Below are 18,578 nucleotides of genomic sequence, written 5' to 3' on the forward strand. Positions count from 1 at the left end.
GAAATGCTGGAACTACAGATAAACTAACATCTAGAAACGGAAAAAGAATCATTCCCTATCTCAGACAGATAGCCAGGATTCTTGAGATGTTTCCTTTCCTCTCCTGTTGGTTCCATATTCAATGGTAAATGATATTCATGTGAACCTGGTGCAAACATTCCCAACTAAGTTGCTTCCAATTTGGTGTCCAGTCTCCTGCTGAGAAATTGCTCCTGTAGCGCTTGGATCACAGAGTCCAAGAGCTGTACAGCACAGAAACAGACCCTTCAGTCTAACTCATCCATGCTGACTAATTATTCTAAATTAATCTAGTCCCATTTGCCAGCATTTGGCCCACATCTCTTTAAACCCTTCCTATTCATATACCGACCCAGACATCTTTTAAATGTTAAATTAATTGTACCAGCCTTCACCACTTCCATTCACACACCACCCTCTGCGTGAAAGTTTTGCCCCTTAGGTCTCTTTTAAATCTTTCCCCTCTCAACTCTATGCCCTCCAGTTTTGACTCCCTCACCCCATGGAAAAGACCTTGTGTATTCACCCTATGCATACCCGACATGATTAACCTCTATAAGGTCACCCCTCAGCCTCTGATGCTCCAGGGAAAGTAGCCCCAGATCATTCAGCCTCTCCCTATAGCTGAAATCGTCCAACACTGGCAACATCCTTGTAAATCCTTTCTGAACGCTTGCAAGTTTCACAACATCCTTCCTATAGCAGGGAGACCAGAATTGTACACAGTATTCCAATAGTGGCCTAACTGATGTCCTGTACAGTGCAACATGATCTCCCAACTCCTATTCTCAATGTGCTGCACAATAAAGGCAAGCATACCAAACACTTTCTTCACCCTCCTGTAACTCCACTTTCAAAGAACTATGTACCTGCACACCCAGGTCTCTCTATTCAGCAATACTCCCCAGTACCATACTATTAAGTATTCATAGATGGAGATTGAAATTTAAAATAGTGAAAGATTATAACTTTATTGGAGTAATTTCCCAATCAGATCTGACAAATAAACTGATGAATCTGTGATGTAAAGAATGAGTCATTAAAATCAATTTATTTGAATAGTGTTATAATTTATTAAATCAAATGAAACCCAGTCTTACTTTCAAAGCTAGCATGAAGTATTACTGGCAGGAAAGCAGGCCACAGTGCAGAGTTAGACAGATTTGCATAAAGTTTATCACCCAGAAACAGATCAATGCTAGTATTTATGAGCAGCTTTCCACCTCTCTTCGTCCACCTCCATAAATTCCTTCTATTCCTTTCTGTTTTGTACTCATCTTCTTTATTAAATGCATCCATGCTATTTGCCTCAAATAATTCATGTAGCAGTGAGTTCGACATCCTAACCATTCTCTGGGAAAAGAAACTTCCTCTGATTTCCTTACACGATGTATTAGTGACTTTCATAAATTTCTGACCTCTGTATATTTTTACCTTCTGGCTCTGGTCTCGCCCATAAGTGAAAACTTATTTTTATGTCAATCCTATCAAATTCTTTCATAATTTTAAAGACTTATATCACTGTTCCCCATCAGTCTTCTTTCTTACAGGAAAAGAGGCCTGTCCCGGTCAATTATTCTTGGTACAGTTTGAACAAAAGCATACAATTAAAAGGACACAGGCCAATTATATTTTATTCAAGAAAGGGCTCTAAATTGTTACAGTCATACATAATATTCAAAGTAAGTCAGACTGTAAGAATGTTTTTTTCAAAACGTAAAATATTACTTTAAAACTCCAGCACTAAAATTGATCAAGTGCAAAAGAATGTAGCTCTTCAAATCATTAATGTAATGAGATTATACCGCATTAGTTTTATTTAATTAACCATGAACAACTTGTGGGCAATAAGAATGATAGTTACAAAGGAGACACTTCAAGCAATCACCAACAATAGGAAATATATTCTCCAGTTGATCTAGAAATTAAACTCAGAGCTAAACACGTTGCTTCTCAAAATGGAGAAGACAATGCAGCAATGTCAGTGTGAATGATCAATTTCTTGCTATCTGCTATTTCAATGACATCGACTTATTTGATTCACATTTACTTACCATTTGTAAAATAATAAAGTATCCATAGTTCCACAGGACTATAGAGCTGCTCTTCTGTGAGAGAAATGACTGGTCATGGTTTAACCAGGGATGACCACCCCTCAGGCGAGGGTTGAGGTTGAGAAGGTGGGATCTTCATAGTGACCTAAGCTAGAATGGAAATTGAACCCATGTTGTTGGCGTCATTCTGCATCACAAACCAAGCATTCAGGCCAACTGAGCTAATTGACCATCATTTGTTAAAACCTGGACTGTCGATAAAGGTATGTCACAAGAAGTCTTCAATAGCACATCTGCCAGCACAATTAGTCTTCCCTCCTCCCAGTAACAACTATACTCCCAAATTTCTCTTTTTTATCTGCCATTTGCTACGTTCTTTCCCAATCATTCAGCCAACCTGAATCCTTCTGCAGTTTCTTGGTGTCCTCCTCAATGCTTACTTTCCTAAGAAATTTTCCATCGGCACTAAAATTAGGCACATTACACTCCACCATCAATGATACAGATTATAGATATCTGAAGCACAAGCATTGATTCTTGGAGTACAGTATACCAGCATTTGCAGTCTGCTAACCAGTCTGTTTATTCCTACTCTGTTTTCTGATAGTAACCAATCGCCAATTATGCTCATATATTACTCCATTCAATAAGCCCTAATTTGCTTTTTTGGCCAGTAACTGAAATATTTCTGAAAATCCAAATACACTATATCTACTGGTCCCTCCTTATTCATCCCATTAGTTACAACCTGAACCAAAAACAAAACCTGACTGATTTTATCAAAACAGGATTTCAATTTCATAAACCTGTGTTGACTCATTAAATGCTTTGTTACCATGTCCCTTATAATAAATTTAACACTTGCTATGCCTAAAGTAAGGCTATTTGGCCTTTGTTCCCCATTTTCTCCCTTTCGTTGCTTTCTGGAGCAGTGGGGTTACATTTTCTACCTTACAATAAGGGGGGTTTCCATGAGTTCAAAGCCTAAACATCATCATTTCCATTGCCTTTTTAATCGAAGCCATCGGATCCAGTGCATTTGTTTTTAGTTCCGTAAATCTCTCTAGCAGCCTTTTTGGACTGAAACTGGTCACCATATGTTCCTCACTCTCACCAGACCCTTGGTTCCCTGTTATATCTGGAGTATTTTTGGATCTTTCAGAGTGAAGATAAATAAAAAGCATTTTTTCAATGTCAGTACCATTTCCTTATTCCCTCTAATTTGTCCTGTTTCTAGGAACCTAACCCATTCTTGCAACACTCTTTTTGGATATATATGGAATCTTTTACAATCTATTTTTGTATCTTTGGCTAGTTAACTTTCCTACTTGTTTTTACCAGTTTTTGATCATCTTTTAATGAATTTGCGAACTACTTTTTGCAACATTATTAATCTCTTCCTTTAATATTACATTTGTTTCTTTTGTTAGGTATGGATGAATCTTCTTTCCTGTGGAGATTTTATTTCTCAAGGGAATGTACAGTCATTGTAAGTTAGTTCTTTTTTTTAAATTGACAGTCATATCTTTTAATTAACTTCTCAATTTATATTAGCCTCTATCCAAATAGCTTGCTTTGTTTAAACCATAGTTTTAGACTTCACTAAATCACTCTAATACCTATAAAATTCTTATATATTATGGTTACTCTTCCCTATATGTTCTTTTACTACAATTAACACTGTTTAATTGTACAATGATAAATCTAAATTAGGTCTTTCTCTAATTACATTGTTATCACAAATGCTGATGAAGCAATGCACAAAATTGGCAGGCGTGGCTGCAGAAGAAGTTCACAACTCACAGATGCCCACATTGGACCATTTGATATTCATTCACCCATGCCAGAGGACCTTCATGCCACCCATATCCAGATACACAGAGGCAGCATGTGTCTGGCTCAGTGAGACCAAGCTGTGCAAATTTGCCTTTGATGTTTACGGAAAATTGAATTAGTAAGTTAAATATTCACAGAAATGGAAACAATATTTTTAAAAAAGCAGATAAATTGTAGCACCTTATGTCAAACACTTCGACAATATACATTTTGACTACCACCTAGATATTGAAGGGAGTTGAATTCACTAGAAAAATAAAGATACAAATAGTTTAAAAAGTTCAAGCACCCGCTCAGTTTGGAGTAGGAACTGGCTCATGTTTCAATCTTATGAGCCAATTGTTGCACTACATCAATGCCCATTTACCTGCCTAGAATGGATGTTAGTAACTCCAACATGTAAGTGAGAAATTCAACACTTGTTTGGAGATGACTCAGAGAGAGAGAGGGAAAAGTTGAGTGGAACAGATGCCAGGTCTGATCCATTCAGGTTCTTTCAATGATTACCACCCCTGGCATTGGAAAGGTGGTATTTATTTATTTTGGATAATCTTCACTTGCAATTGGAAAGGACAGTCAAAATCCAATATTGTATTCCAGCAGGCAAATTTCAATTCACCTTCACTCACTCTCATATAAAAAAAACAGCCCAATTAACAGACACCAAATGACAATTTTATATTTGTGGATAGAAATCTTGCTCCTTTTTGACAAAGAAAGTTATGGAGAATCCATGACGTTTTGTATAATGTAGTATGTTCTCCAGTAAATAATTTAGCTCAGTGCACTCAAACCACTACTACTTGTACCATTGTCTTGATGTTCTTTCATTGACAAGCAGGAGCCTTAGCATCTTGAACCACATAGAAAGCGTAGGAAAGTGCAGGGAGAACGATTGGACTTCCTGGTTGAAGCACTTTCCCAGTGATAATCGGCAACGTCTTCCGGTCCACCATTTTGAGAAGCTCACCATTGAGTTGAACAGATCTAAGAAACAGACACAAGTTCTGATTTCTCATGCAGCCCACACCTTGTCCATTGCACTTTCCTCCTTCTAACAAATTGAACTGGATTTCACCATGTCATCAAATCTGTGGTAATTACATGCACATGCACAATGACACTAAATTATTCTCAAAGGTTCCTCAGTTAACTAGGAAATGGTGACACATACACATGGACCAATCCACTTGGTATAAAGTGTCACCCTTCCTTCGAATCCAGAACCAACAGCATAAAAGGGACACAAGAATGCAGTCCATTGTCAGCCGCCCCAACACAGCTGTGTAGTAGCCAGACCCCCTCTCCTTGAATCATTTCAGGCATCTCAATTATATTCCTTTTGATATTTCCTTGATAGATCTCCCTGGACAATCAGCTTGCAGTTTCCTCTTTTGCCTGCCAGGCTCACCCACTGGGTCCCTCACTTTCCCAGATTCTGGCATTATTTGCCCTGGAAAAAGTGTGGGTGCTTCCCTTAAGATTCCAGACTGGACACAGGCCTCCAAATAGGAGCCTGAGGAAGAACTGTCTATTGACATCACAGCAAAGATCAGACACTTGTGACCTTAAACAGGAGTCATTAATGCCTTGGTGTGATTGATTTTATGAATGTATTGACTTTCAGTGGGGGTGTTTTGTGGCTGCTTTAAAAATAAACTGTTGCAATAATGCCCATCCAGAGTGTCCTGGGGACCCATATTTCTTTGCTTGCTCATTAACTGATTTATAATTAGTTCCTCCCACACCCCCCCCCAAAAAAGTAGAGGAAGAACATAGGAACTATCAATTTTATAAATGACAATAACATCCTTTCAATGCACCCATCACACAACAGATACAGCCTCAGGAGCTAGAATATCTACTTGGTTCTGTCAGCCATATTCATGCCTCTAAATGAAATTAATGGCTATAAGCCCCAGTGCTGGATTTCAGTAGATAATCTATGTGGAGAATATTGTGCAGAGGGAGTGCTGCACACTTACTTCAGATGTTGTGAAAAATTTCCAATTCCACTATTTGAAGAAGAGGAGGGTTATTCTCTCTGTGTCCTGATAGTTTTTATCCTTCTAACGATGGTCATCACTGTTTACGATCTCTTGTAATATGCAAATTCACTTGTTGCATTACCCCACTTAAACTTCAAAAGTATTTCACTGGTTGATGACCAGGGGTGCGATAGATAATGAATACATGCAAGTATGCAAGTACCTACCGATCAAAGGCGGCTAGACTGAAAGCTGGTTGAAACAGATTACATGGTGATGATAGGGATTGAGGGGAGGATGTGATTATATAGGTGCAGAGGTAATGCGACATGTTATGGAAATGCTTTCTGTAGAAATGGCTCATAGCTTGACCTCTTCAACCCTGCTTCAAGCAATTTGGGGAACTGAAATAAAAAGACGAATTTTGACTCAATGCAAAACGTCAAGGTAAATACTTCTGGACAACCTAGTCATTGAATTTGTTGAAAGCCAAAGTGTGCTTACTGTGAATATAATCCTTTCTCACTGTCACCAGGTTGGAGCAAAAACTGAATAGTTTTGTTGAACGAAGAGCAGCAAAGGAGAATGTGTTTGTCTTGATCACTCAGGTTTAAAGCAAACATCGTTACTGATCCCTTTCGATAGACGTGGCTGCAAGTGGAGAAAGATTAATTCATATTATTGTCGATAATCATTAAGCAAGCTCTTCTCCTGATCCTCCCAATATTAAGTATACATCCAAATTCCATACTGGGCATTCTTACATGGTGTGGAGCTGCCAGTGTTGGACTGGGATTGACAAGTTCAGAAGTCACACATACTAGGTTATAGTCCAACAGGTTTATTTGAAAACACAAGCTGTCACAGTGCTGCCGCTTTGTTAGGTGAAGTTCAATTGGTACTTGTCAATGAAAACCATATACACACAGACACACACAAAACAGGCAGATATTTCATGGAGGGAGGGGTCAGTTAGCTCAGTTGGCTGGACAGCTGGTTTGCAATGCAGGCTGATGCTAATGCTGCTGGTTTAATTCCCAGATCACCTGAGGTCACTATGAAGGTCCCACCTACTCAGTCTTTCGCCTTTCCAATCAACAATGGATTTATGGTCATCTTAATTCCAAATTTCTATTGAATTCAAATTCCACTATCTGCCAGAGCAGGACTTGAAGCAAGGTCCCCTAGGACATTACTTGAGTCTCTGGATTACCAGTACACTAGACCACCACCTCCCCAAACTGATTGCCTGTTAGAATTCGGTGTCACATTTTATTGTAGGTATCTGCTGTGTAAAGTACCAGCTGAGCAGTGGTAGGCTTTCTCCGGGATTAAGCACCTGTGGGCAGAAGTCCTGGTGCCAAGACTACCTCCTGACAGAGGTCAGCAGTTCCGCTGGGGATGAGTGGCTACTGCTAGTCATGTAACTATGCGAGGTACAGGGTCACTGATGAACCCAGGCACAGGTGAGTGATGACGAGAGGAAATGACTCTCTGCCCCAGTGCAGGTTTCCTTGGTTAGGCACTGAGTGCCTATAACAGAAGGAACCTCAGAAGCCCATGAGCATTGCTGGCAGTGAGTCCACTGTCTGTTGAATTGTGCAATGGGGACCATATGTGTGCATTGAGGCTCTCAATTGTCAGTAGTGGGAAAGTCAGATGGCCAACCTACGATGCATTGAATCAGTGCAGAAGTTGAATGGCAGCAGAGTCCCCATCCATCACCAAGCTCACCACAGCAGTGGCAGTAAATTTCACCAATGCTCCCACAGCAAGATGATTGCACATTTCCATTGAAGAATTTTATTTGCAGCCCATTTAGAAAACAAGAAAGTAGCAAAACATCACACTGCTGTGACTTGAATCCCAGCTTAATCCAAATACAGTTCAGAATGAGACAATTCAGTCGCACCCTTTAGAATGAAAGAAAAGCACAAAACAAATGACTATTGGAAGGACATCTGCCCAGATTTATGCCATTAAAATTAAATTGGGAATAGAAGTGTCTATTGCGCTGCTTTCTTATCACACAATTAACAGTGGTACATGGTATGAAGTTTGGCAAAAGCTGAATGACGTTATGTAGAAATATTTTGTATGGTTCTTTAGACATTAATGGAAGTATTAATACATTCATTTTATACAGTTAACCTTTAAATTCAAAGAACAATTTAATGAATTATGTTTATAAATAGTTGTTCAGTAGTGCAAACATTGAGTATTGCTGAAAAAGGTCACATTTTGTCAAGCATTTCATCTTCTGCTCATCAGAGTATTCATCGAGAATACAAATGTAAAAGGAGAACAACATTTTATAAGCATGTGAGCAAAGACTGCCGATTGGTTGGCAAATGCAAACTGACTGGTCGAGGTATTGCCACAGCGAATACACCAGTTAAATGATGACTGACATTTAACTAGCACACTTTATTTAAATTTAAATGAGATAGATTGACTCGGATTGGTCAAATTACTGCTCTGCAAATGAACAGTAGGCTGACTGTCAACTATCTTGTTAAGTTGAAACACGAGCAATGCATGTACATTTTCTTTCTGTCTGCAACCATAATTTCATATGCGTATATTTATAATGTATGTTATTGCCCCCATTGCCCATTCCTGCCATAATAGCCCCATTTCTGTATCTTCCACCAACTCTGCTAAGATTATCAAGAAGTGCCCTTAAGTACTGCTGGTTACTCTATATGAAACCAGAATATAAAATTGAAGCATAGCAAAAAAACATAATCCTCACATGGAATTACATCTGCATGTTGCGGCTAAATTATTCATGTCCTCTAAATTGCACATGATCTAAATAATAAACTTGTTTGGACATGTCATTAACAAATTCGTGGCAGTTCACAGCAAGTCTTGGGCATTGATAGAGCCTATCAGAAAGGTGGGAGAAAAAGAAATTGTTAAAGGATTTTTAGCAGGAGAGAAGGAATTTTGAATGGGGTGCCCTTCAAACATAATACACAGAGGACCACAATTGCTACTAATTTTGAAAAGTAATAGTTCATATATGTCCTAGAAAACTGTCAGGAAAAAAAATTCATGCTATGTTGACTTCAAAGGCTTATCTATAATTTCTTCTCCCCCTACTAGTTCACTTCAGGCCACAATGCTTTAAATAATTACAGATAAATCATCCAAATAATAGTGTGAAATTTCTTTATTATAATCCTCATTACTCACATCTTAAAACCTAAAAGTCAATATCGAAATTGTTGCAATATTGTTAAACAATGTAATGCCCCTATTTTTTACGTTCCTATGTTAACAAAGAAAATTACAGCACAGGAACAGGCCCTTCGGCCCACCAAGCCTGCGCCGATCCAGATCCTCTATCTCAACCTGTCACCTTTTTTCCAAGGATCTGTATCCCTCTGCTCCCTGCCCATTTATGTATCTGTCTAGATACATCTTGAATTACACTATTGTGCCCGCCTCTATCACCTCCGCTGGCAATGCGTTCCATGCACCCACCATCCTCTGCGTAAAGAACTTCCCACGCATATCTCCCTTAAACTTTTCCCCTCTCACCTTGAAATCGTGATCTGTAGTAATTGAGACCCCACTCTGGGAAAAAGCTTCTTGCTATCCACCCTGTCTGTTAGTCTCATGATTTTGTAGACCCCCTCAACCCCGTCTTTCTAATTAAATTATTCCTAATCTACTCAACCTCTCTTCATAGACTAGCGCCCTCCATACCTGGCAAATCCTGGAGAACCTCCTCTGCACCCTCTCCAAAGCGTCCCCATCCTTTTGGTAATGTGGCAACCAGAACTGTTCCAAATGTAGTCGAATGTTACTTTCAACTAACTACAGTTATTTCCAACACACAAGAATTCTGGACAGCTAAATTTTTGGTCTGTCCTTTGCTTTCAAAGGTTTACAAGAAAACTTTTTACTTTTTTGTGTTTGAATTACTGTTTTTCATACGGATTTGTGTTTGAATTACTGTTTTTCATACAGATTTGTGTTTGAATTACTGTTTTTCACTGGACTGCACCTTTCTCCTACTTTATAATAGTGACTACATTTTAAGAGTAACTCATTGACTGTTAAGTACTTCGGGCTGTCATGAGATAATGAAAGCTGCTATATAAGATACAAATCTATCTTTTGGATTCAGGAGGATGTTAAATTGAATATTCTCCTTTCAAACCCATCCCATCACCAAGAATGGATTAGTTGTTTCTTCTTGTTTTTGTGGGGCAGTGTTATGTACAAAATATTTGCCACAAAGAATTTACTTGACATTAAACTGTTCTGAAATGGGTCATGCAGGATAACTGAATTTTTAAATCCAATCTCTTGTCTTCATCAAAAATATTTTTGAAGCGGAATAACTGAGATATCATCCTATTTGGCAGCCAAATATTGTCAATTTGCAAGCTTTCCAATGAGGTATGTATGGCATGACTTCCTCTCTGCTCCTGAGCTTTATTGAATGTTTCGTTTTAATAAAACTTCTATGACTTCATTTCAAAATTACTGGGGCCTTAAGTTGAAGGTTTGCTAAATCTCTAATATTCCACTTCACACTTCATTGAATTCTTTATGAAAACAGTGCATTAATAATGGATTCAAAGTACATATAGAAGTCACTTTAGAAAATAAAACAAGGAAAGAAGTCATTGAACCATTCGTAAGTTATGTTTTCATGTCCAGTTCACTTCATTTACGTCTCAGGTGATGTAAAAAAATCCAACGACATTATTTAAAGAAGGACAATGGAAAATCTCTTCAAGGTCCTGGCCAATCTTTATTCATATCTTACCAGACAAGACCAAAAACAACAAATGCTGGAGATCACAGTGGGTCAGACAGCATCCACGGAGAGACAGCAAGTTGGCTTCGATGAAGCATCATCTAGACTCGAAACGTTAGCTTGCTCTCTCTCTCCATGGATGCTGTCTGACCCACTGAGATCTCCAGCATTTGTTATTTTCAGTACAGGTCCCTGCATCTGTAGCAATTTGCTGTTACCAAACAAGAGTTTATATGGTCATTATCATTTTGCAGTTTGTGAAATTTTGTGTGCAGACTGGCTGCTGTTTCCTACATTACAATAGTGATTACACTGCCGTGTTATTTAATTGTTTAGAAGGCACTTGGGATACCTCAAGGTTGTGAAATTTGCTGTAGAGATTTAAATTCTCTGTTCCTTATGGGCATAGGATAAGGTATAAATTGTGCTCCATAAACAGACTGAAGTGAAAATCTGAATTTATCATCTAGGCCTTCTATCATGAGTCCATGGCAACAGCAGCAACCACTTTGTGCAATTAATAAGCTTCTGAAAAAGCACACAGCATGTTCTAGACCAGCACCAGGTGAGAAAAGTATTCAGGAAGGTCCCTTACCTCTTGGGGTCGGTACAGTGCATGTACATACGCAAGGTTCCATTGTTGGCCATGTCTCTGTGCATAGCAGATACATTCAGTACCCTCGTACCTACAAGTTTTTTATAAATGAGAGAAAGCCAATAATCCTGCAAAGAACAAACATAAGGGTTTACACACACATGTTTCAACCAGGAATTCCTAAACAAGGGGAGACAGGTGCTAAAACTGCAATATGCTGAGAGAGCCTGCAATCAATTCCAGAACCCGAATCAAGTAGATTTGGCTATATACTTGTGTAGTTCCGATGCAACAAGACTTTTTAAGAATTTATTCAGAGAACTCAGTTACGTGTAACTCCAGTATTTATTGTCTTTTCCCAACTGTCTGATGATTCACCATCTTAAATAAAAGTGAATGGTTCACTCAGCCAAAGTAGACAGCTGAGAGTGGGCCAAGTACTGGAAGTGGCATAAGGGCGTCAGATTTCAATCACTGAAAGGTATTGATGAACAACATGCTTTTTCTTTTAAAAAAATCCAATAGTTACATAGTCACGTGGATGTTAGATTTTTATCCCACATTTGATTAACTAAATTTAAGTTCCAACAGGCGATGTGGTGGGATTTGACCTTTTGTCTCTAGAGCATTCATTCAAGCCTCTGGGTTACCAGCATATCCACAATGGTGCCACATCTCCCCATCTCTTCACACAAAAACAGCTTCAAATCCCACCTTTGTAGTTTGAGAATTTAATGCAAACAAAAAAAATGGAAATAAAAATCTGGTTTCAGTAAAATAACCACAAAAAATTGCCAATTGGTTCACCTATAATCTCTAGAAAGAAAACCTACTGTTTTTAATCTAACCTGGCCCTATGTAACTCCTGTCCCACATCAATTAAGTTGACTCAACTGTCTTCTACTGCAGCCTATCAAGCCACTTAATAATATATAAAACTCTTACCAGCAGGTGAGCAATAAGTATTAGTCTTGTTAGGGATGCCAATATCCCAAGAATCTTGCCATTAATGCACAATTTTGATATTCCAGTGCCTTTTCTCACCAAAGAAACTCACTAGCTTTAAGATAAATAGGCACCAAATCCTAAGAGACAATGTTGTATTCCCTCGTTTAATCTCCCACCCCACTCATAAGTTTACTCATACTGTCAGGTGAAAACGTTTAATTTAATGTAGAATGTACTTGCAACTTGATAAACAGCTCTTACTATCTTTCAGTCTCTGTATAAATCAATGGAGAGCCACCACAATGATAATTTTAAGCATTTACTGGGATCAGATCAGTTGTCTCTCGACTTCAATGGAATAGCTCCCATCTAAGTACCATATCAACTGACAATTTACTTGGAATCAAATAAATCTTCCTAACATCTTAATGATGATTGAGGTGCCAGCAGCACCTCTTCATCTTTCTAAATGGTGCACCTATGCTGCGATGTTTCCTGCATAATTGTGAATTGTTGCTATTTTGCAGTATCCAGGAGTTTCATTAGTTCCTGAAGCTTCCAGAGAAATTCTAGAGAGCTGGCAACCCTACCTTCACTATCTTCCACTTAGGTCCACAGACTACCTTGTCACTGAAGGAGATAAAGTGGCATTCTGCATTGGAGTGCAAGTGGTAAGTTCAGTAATCCTGATCTTCTTGCAAGGTACCCAACTGCAGCAGAATATCCTGCCCTCAATGGCAGTAGGGTAAATTGTAAATGATACAGACACACCCCAACGACCCACATACCCATAAAATGCTATTTGGTTTGCTGCATGTGGTAGCACTGAACATTCCCAAGTCAGATGGAGTGTGGGCATTTCTCCTGACCCCAATGAAAACTGAGAGTGTTTCTCATTCCCCCAACAGTCAGCCCGAAGCACATATAATCCTCCCAGTATTGTTCAAATTCCCACCTGTCTTTACAACCCAAAAAGTGGCTATTGAACAAGGATGAAATTGCCTGAATCTATTTATTTCATCATGGAAACATATTCTGCTTATGATTTTACAGTCATACCCGACGGAACAAGATCTCAGAAAAGGAGGAAGACACTTTCATCTCAAATTCTGTCCTGATTATCATTTGCGTTTAAACCAGAGGTAGGAATCCTTAAGAGTGCCAACAAGCATATGGAAAAGATGGAGTCATGATTATTATAGCCCACCCAAAGAATTTAAGGTGGGCCCATTTGCTCTCAGGTGACAACCTAATAACTAGGCACAGTGGCCAGTTCAAGTCCAACGCAGATGAAGAAACAGTTTTTAGTTTACAAGCCATGCCTTAGTTGCTGAACCAGTAGACACTGTTGAACTAAATGGCACAGTATGTCCTGTGGTACAGTATTTCTCTATTTAATAAATAACAGAGCTGTGACTTTCAAGGATAACTGCATACAAGTCTGGGCTCAGATTTTAAAATTGGGTCTCAACTGAGTTTTAGTGCAGGGGTAACTGTTAAAGAAACTAAGATACACTTATTGGGTTTGCTTTAATTAACACCTCTAACAACCCAAGATTCTTTAGGTTAGCTGCTGGTTAACTCACACGGCGGTGATGGCCTTGTGGTATGATCACTAGACTGTTAATCCCGAGACCCAAACTATGTTCTGGGGACGAGGATTTGAATCCTGCTGCGACAGACAATGTAAAGTGAATTAAATAAAAATAAATCTCGAAGTAAGCATCAATTAATGACCACGAACCCATTGTCGATTGTCAGAAAGAACCCATTTGGTTCACTAACATCCTTTATGTAGGGAAACTGCCATATTCCTATCTGGTCTGGCCTACACATGACCCCAGACCCACAGCAACACGGTTGATTCTTAACTGTCCTCTGGGCAGTTAGAAACAGGCAATAAATGCTGGTCCACCCAGTGATGCTCTCATCCCGTGAAAGAATTTAAAAAAGATGCCAAGTGAATGTTATTTTCAGTGTTTCTTAAAATTCTTACTTAAATTAGAAACTGAATCGTACATACGGGTAATGGTTCAAGATCCCTATCCACCAGCTGGTAAAACCCTGCGCCAAACAAAGCCTGTCTGATAACAACATCAATGCCCAATTTAGCCGACAGTCCAAGTTTGTCCAACCACCTGTAAGATAATGCAGAGTTGATGAGGACCTGGGCTGATGAAATGCTGCTCACATCTGTTCAATAGATTTTTAAAAGACTGTCCCAAAAATGCAGCATTTATTTCTGAAATGTCTGCAGGTTGTAAACTGGAGATTCAGCTGGAACTTTACAACTAGACACAGACTAAGACTGATTGTTGGGTTATAAGATGTACGCACATACTGTGTAACTTGTAAATAAATATAAAATTTACGTAAAATTTGGCTCCAGTTCTATCCATCGCTTACTGGATTTCTGGATTAAGACACTAAGTGACGTGAGAAGCAGTCTACAATGCATTTAAACTCCAGGACTCCACAGTATGATACAATATTCTTTAAGCTTGATGGAATCGTTAACAGAACAGAATGACCAGTTATCAAAACTCTTCAATTACCATTCTAATTAGCAGTTCTAAGTTGTGGTCACAGTAGGTGCCTAACAAACCAACTCAGCAGCACCATCCAAACCACCTCAAATCAAGGAAAGAGGGACAGGGATATAAATAGCCAGTTTTCTCATTACTAATCATAATCCTGGAAATTACTTGGACAAGTGATTCAAATTTTGGGACAAAGAAAAGACTCAAGGTGGTACAGTGGTCAGCTCTGCTGCCTCACAACACCAAGGACCCAGGTTCGATTCCAGCCTTGGGTGACTGTGTGGAGTTTACATGTTCTCCCAGTGTCTACATGCATTTCCCCCCACAGTCAAAAGATGTGGTTAAGTGGATGGGCCATGCTTAAAAATTGCCCTGAGACAACAGAAACTCCAGATGTTGGAGAATCCGAGATGACAAAGTGTGGAGCTGGATGAACACAGCAGGCCAAGTAGCACCTTAGGAGCAGAAAAGCTGATGTTTCAGGCCTAGACCCTTCATCAGAAAAGGGAGAGGGGGAGGGGGAGGGGGAGAGGATTCTGAAATAAATATGGAGATCTGGGGAGGCGGATTGAAGATGGATAGAGGAGAAGATAGGTAGAGAGGAGACAGACAAATGAAGAGGCGGGGATGGAGTCAGTAGAGGTCAGTGTAGATGGGGAGGTAGGGAGGGGATAGGTCAGTCGGGGAGGATGGACAGGTCAAAGAGGCAGGATGAGGTTAATAGGTAGGAACTGGGGATGTGGCTTGAGGAGGGGATAGGTGAGAGGAAGAACAGCTTAGGGAGGCAGGGACAAACTGGGCTGGTTTGGAATGCAGTAGTGGGAGAGGAGATTCTGAAGCTTGTGAAATCCACATTGATACCATTGGGCTGTGAAATCCACATTGATATTAATGGGCTGTGAAATCCATATTGATATCATTGTGGATTTCACAAGCTTCAAAATCTCCCCTCCCTCTACTGCATCCCAAAACCAGCCCAGGTCGTCCCCACCTCCCTAACCTGTTCTTCCTCTCACCTATCCCCTCCTGCCACCTCAAGCCCCACCCTCACTTCCTACCTACTAACCTCATCCCGCCCCCTTGACCTGTCAATCCTCCCCGGACTGACCTACTCCTCTCCCTACTCCCCACCTACACTCACCTCTAATGGCTCCATCCCCGCCTCTTTAACTTGTTCGTCTCCTCTCCACCTATCTTCTCCTCCATCTTCTCCTTTTCAATCGCCTCCCCCATTCTCCGTATTTATTTCAGAACCATCTCCCTCTCCCCCTTTTCTGATGAAGGGTCTAGGCCCGAAACGTCAGCTTCTCTGCTCCTAAGATGCTGCTTGGCCTGCTGTGTTCATCCAGCTCCACACTTTGTTATCTTGAAAAATTGCCCTGTTGTGTCCAAAAATGTGCACGTTAGGTGGTTAAAAAAAACATGCAAGATTATGGAGATGGGGTGGAAGGGTGGTTGGATGCTCTTTGGAATGTTGGTGCAGACTCATTGGTCTGAATGGCATCTTTCTGCACCGGAAGGGTTCTATGAAATTGACTGTGATTCAGTCAAATAGTTATCCAAGTCAGTCAGAGCACACTTATGATTATTGGTCATTTGGTGAAGGTATTGAAGGGTGATTCTGAACTTCACTCAGCAAGAAGACAAGTAAAAGAACAGATTCCAAAGACCCTTGATGTACCTCATAGTAATGTTACTACACTTGCTCACCTTGACAGAGGGATGGAAATTACAATGACACAGTGGGACATCTTTCTATCCACTTTGTCATTTGAATTATTTCTGAGCATCTTCTAAAATAGAATTCTTGCCAATGTTCCACAAACTGGAGGAGGAAGAGCAAATAAAATGTAAAAACACTGAATAGCTTTAGAACTTTTATAATTTTTTTTATAAATTGCTTTATTCTTGGATACAGCCATTCAGTGTCTGTCAATGTCAGTGTATTAGACATTGGACCACCCCCCTCTGGTCAAATTAGCACAAACCAGACAGACAAATGGAATAAGAATTTCTTAGACCTTTCGATGCCTTACACCAAATGAGTTAGGATGCCTCAATCCAATGTCAGGGCGGAATGAGTGTCACAGAACAAAAATTGTGGACATGTGGAAAAGGGACTGCTGAAGACAAAACAATAGCATAGGGTCAACTAGGTGGCCATCGGATGATGGGCTTAGCCCATGTCGTGAAGCAAGCAAGGGTGGATTGTATTCTGCATCGATTCTATTACACATCTGGTTTCATTCCGAACCATACAAATGTGCTGACCACTGTGCGAAAAATAACTGAGGAATTAGCCCTTACATGTGGCTTACAGGATAATGAATATTTCCTACTCACATAAAACCAGCTACAAATTTGTCTGATAGATCAGGAGCACCTCCTCCAAAAGCTGAACTGGTCTCCCCTAACCATACCTTCTTCTCAGGGGCAATTTTAGAAGCAACCTGTGGTAAGAGAAGTACAAGAGCTTAGTGTTGTTGTGAAGATCAATACAATTAGTAATTGAATCATCAAAACAAGATTAATGATTTTGAGATGAAAGCAAACTACTGTAGATTCCAGAAGTCTGAGATAAAACAAAACAGTGTTGGAAATACTCAGATGATCAGGGAGCTTCAGGATTGTTAACATTTCAAGTCAAGATGATTATCATCAATGGAGCAGCAGAATAGCAACTGTTACTCCTTTCTCATAACAGAACATCTCAATCTCAAATGTTAACCCTACTTCTTTCCACAGATGCTACCTCATCTGCTGACTATTTCTAATTTTTTTTGTTTCAATTTTAAAGACATTGTACAGTAATTGTGCATCATTGAGAGTGTGTTAGTTGTTCCACGACCCAATATGTCAGAAAGTCTAAAAGAGATGTTGATTACCTTGGTCTGACATTTGTAAACACCCTGTAAAATGTGTAGAAGATAGAGGCACTTGGGGAAGAGTGAACATTGTCATCCATTTTAACTGCATCCGACATTTCAAGACGCAAGAAGAAGCTGTGAAAAGGATTCATTTCAAAATGAGGGAACCACTTAAGGATAGGTTGTTTGGTAGCGCCATCCATGATCTGAGCAAAAAGATTTTGTTTAATTTTAAGTTTAACAGGGAAACTGTCTGTGCCATTCTGTAGATTGTACAGCTCATGCACACTTGATCGATGAGGCTAGCTAGTAGCGACAACTGGAAGAGAAACAAATGAATCCTCGCATTATTTGTCTTTTGGAGCAGATTTTATAATCTTTAGTTATAAGTTTCCATCATTTTCAAATATTTGGCAGAGGGCAGAGTTAATTTTTAAACTGGTGTCGTGAAATTGGCTAACTGCTGAACACTGTACCACTTCACAGAATAGTATGCTGGAAATCAAGCCCTCCTATTCATGAGGCATCACAAAAGTTAAAGATTTTATATAAGTACACAAAACTCCCCAACTTACCTGTCTGTTAATCCCAGGTTGACAGAAAGCTTAAGTATTTAATAGGAGATGCTTTAATTGGAAATAGATAGATTCTAGCCACAGGTAAATAACTATGAACCCTTGACATTTAACTCTACTAGTTAAAACTCTAACCCCCTTATAAAACTCACCCTACACACAGATGCACACAGACACCGACAAAAAATAAGGGTGCTAGGGATGGAGAGGAAAACTAAACTGGCTGTTCAAATAGTCCTTGACCATAGGGTTGACTGATATGATCTTTTTTGACTTGTCAGGATTTGTTCAGTGATCTCTATTTTCTCCAAGGTATTTTTCACTTGCAAGCAGATGGCCAGAGAGGAAAAAAAATGTGGAGCTGGAATAACACAGCA

At 39.5% G+C, this 18,578-nt stretch overlaps 1 protein-coding gene across 2 annotated transcripts in view; it reads right to left on the bottom strand.

The window, feature by feature from the left end:
* Positions 1–1,148: 1,148 nt before the first annotated feature.
* The window catches only part of hpse (heparanase), a 42,214-nt gene continuing 24,784 nt past the window's right edge, over positions 1,149–18,578 (bottom strand). The window contains exons 8-13 of one of the 2 annotated variants that reach the window (XR_007248664.2): positions 17,103–17,209; positions 14,243–14,357; positions 11,272–11,399; positions 6,401–6,547; positions 6,124–6,300; positions 4,780–4,895 (exon numbers count right to left, since the gene is read on the bottom strand). Coding sequence is in view for 1 of the 2 variants with exons in the window: in XM_048542133.2 (XP_048398090.2) it covers positions 4,736–4,895; positions 6,401–6,547; positions 11,272–11,399; positions 14,243–14,357; positions 17,103–17,209 (657 nt within the window). In the remaining variant the exon portion in view is untranslated. Of the gene's footprint in view, positions 4,896–6,123; positions 6,301–6,400; positions 6,548–11,271; positions 11,400–14,242; positions 14,358–17,102; positions 17,210–18,578 lie in introns of both variants that reach the window. The other variant, XM_048542133.2, reaches the window with a different exon arrangement.

Source organism: Stegostoma tigrinum, chromosome 1 (genome assembly GCF_030684315.1).
Source record: "Stegostoma tigrinum isolate sSteTig4 chromosome 1, sSteTig4.hap1, whole genome shotgun sequence".
NCBI classification, from domain to species: Eukaryota; Metazoa; Chordata; class Chondrichthyes; order Orectolobiformes; family Stegostomatidae; genus Stegostoma; species Stegostoma tigrinum.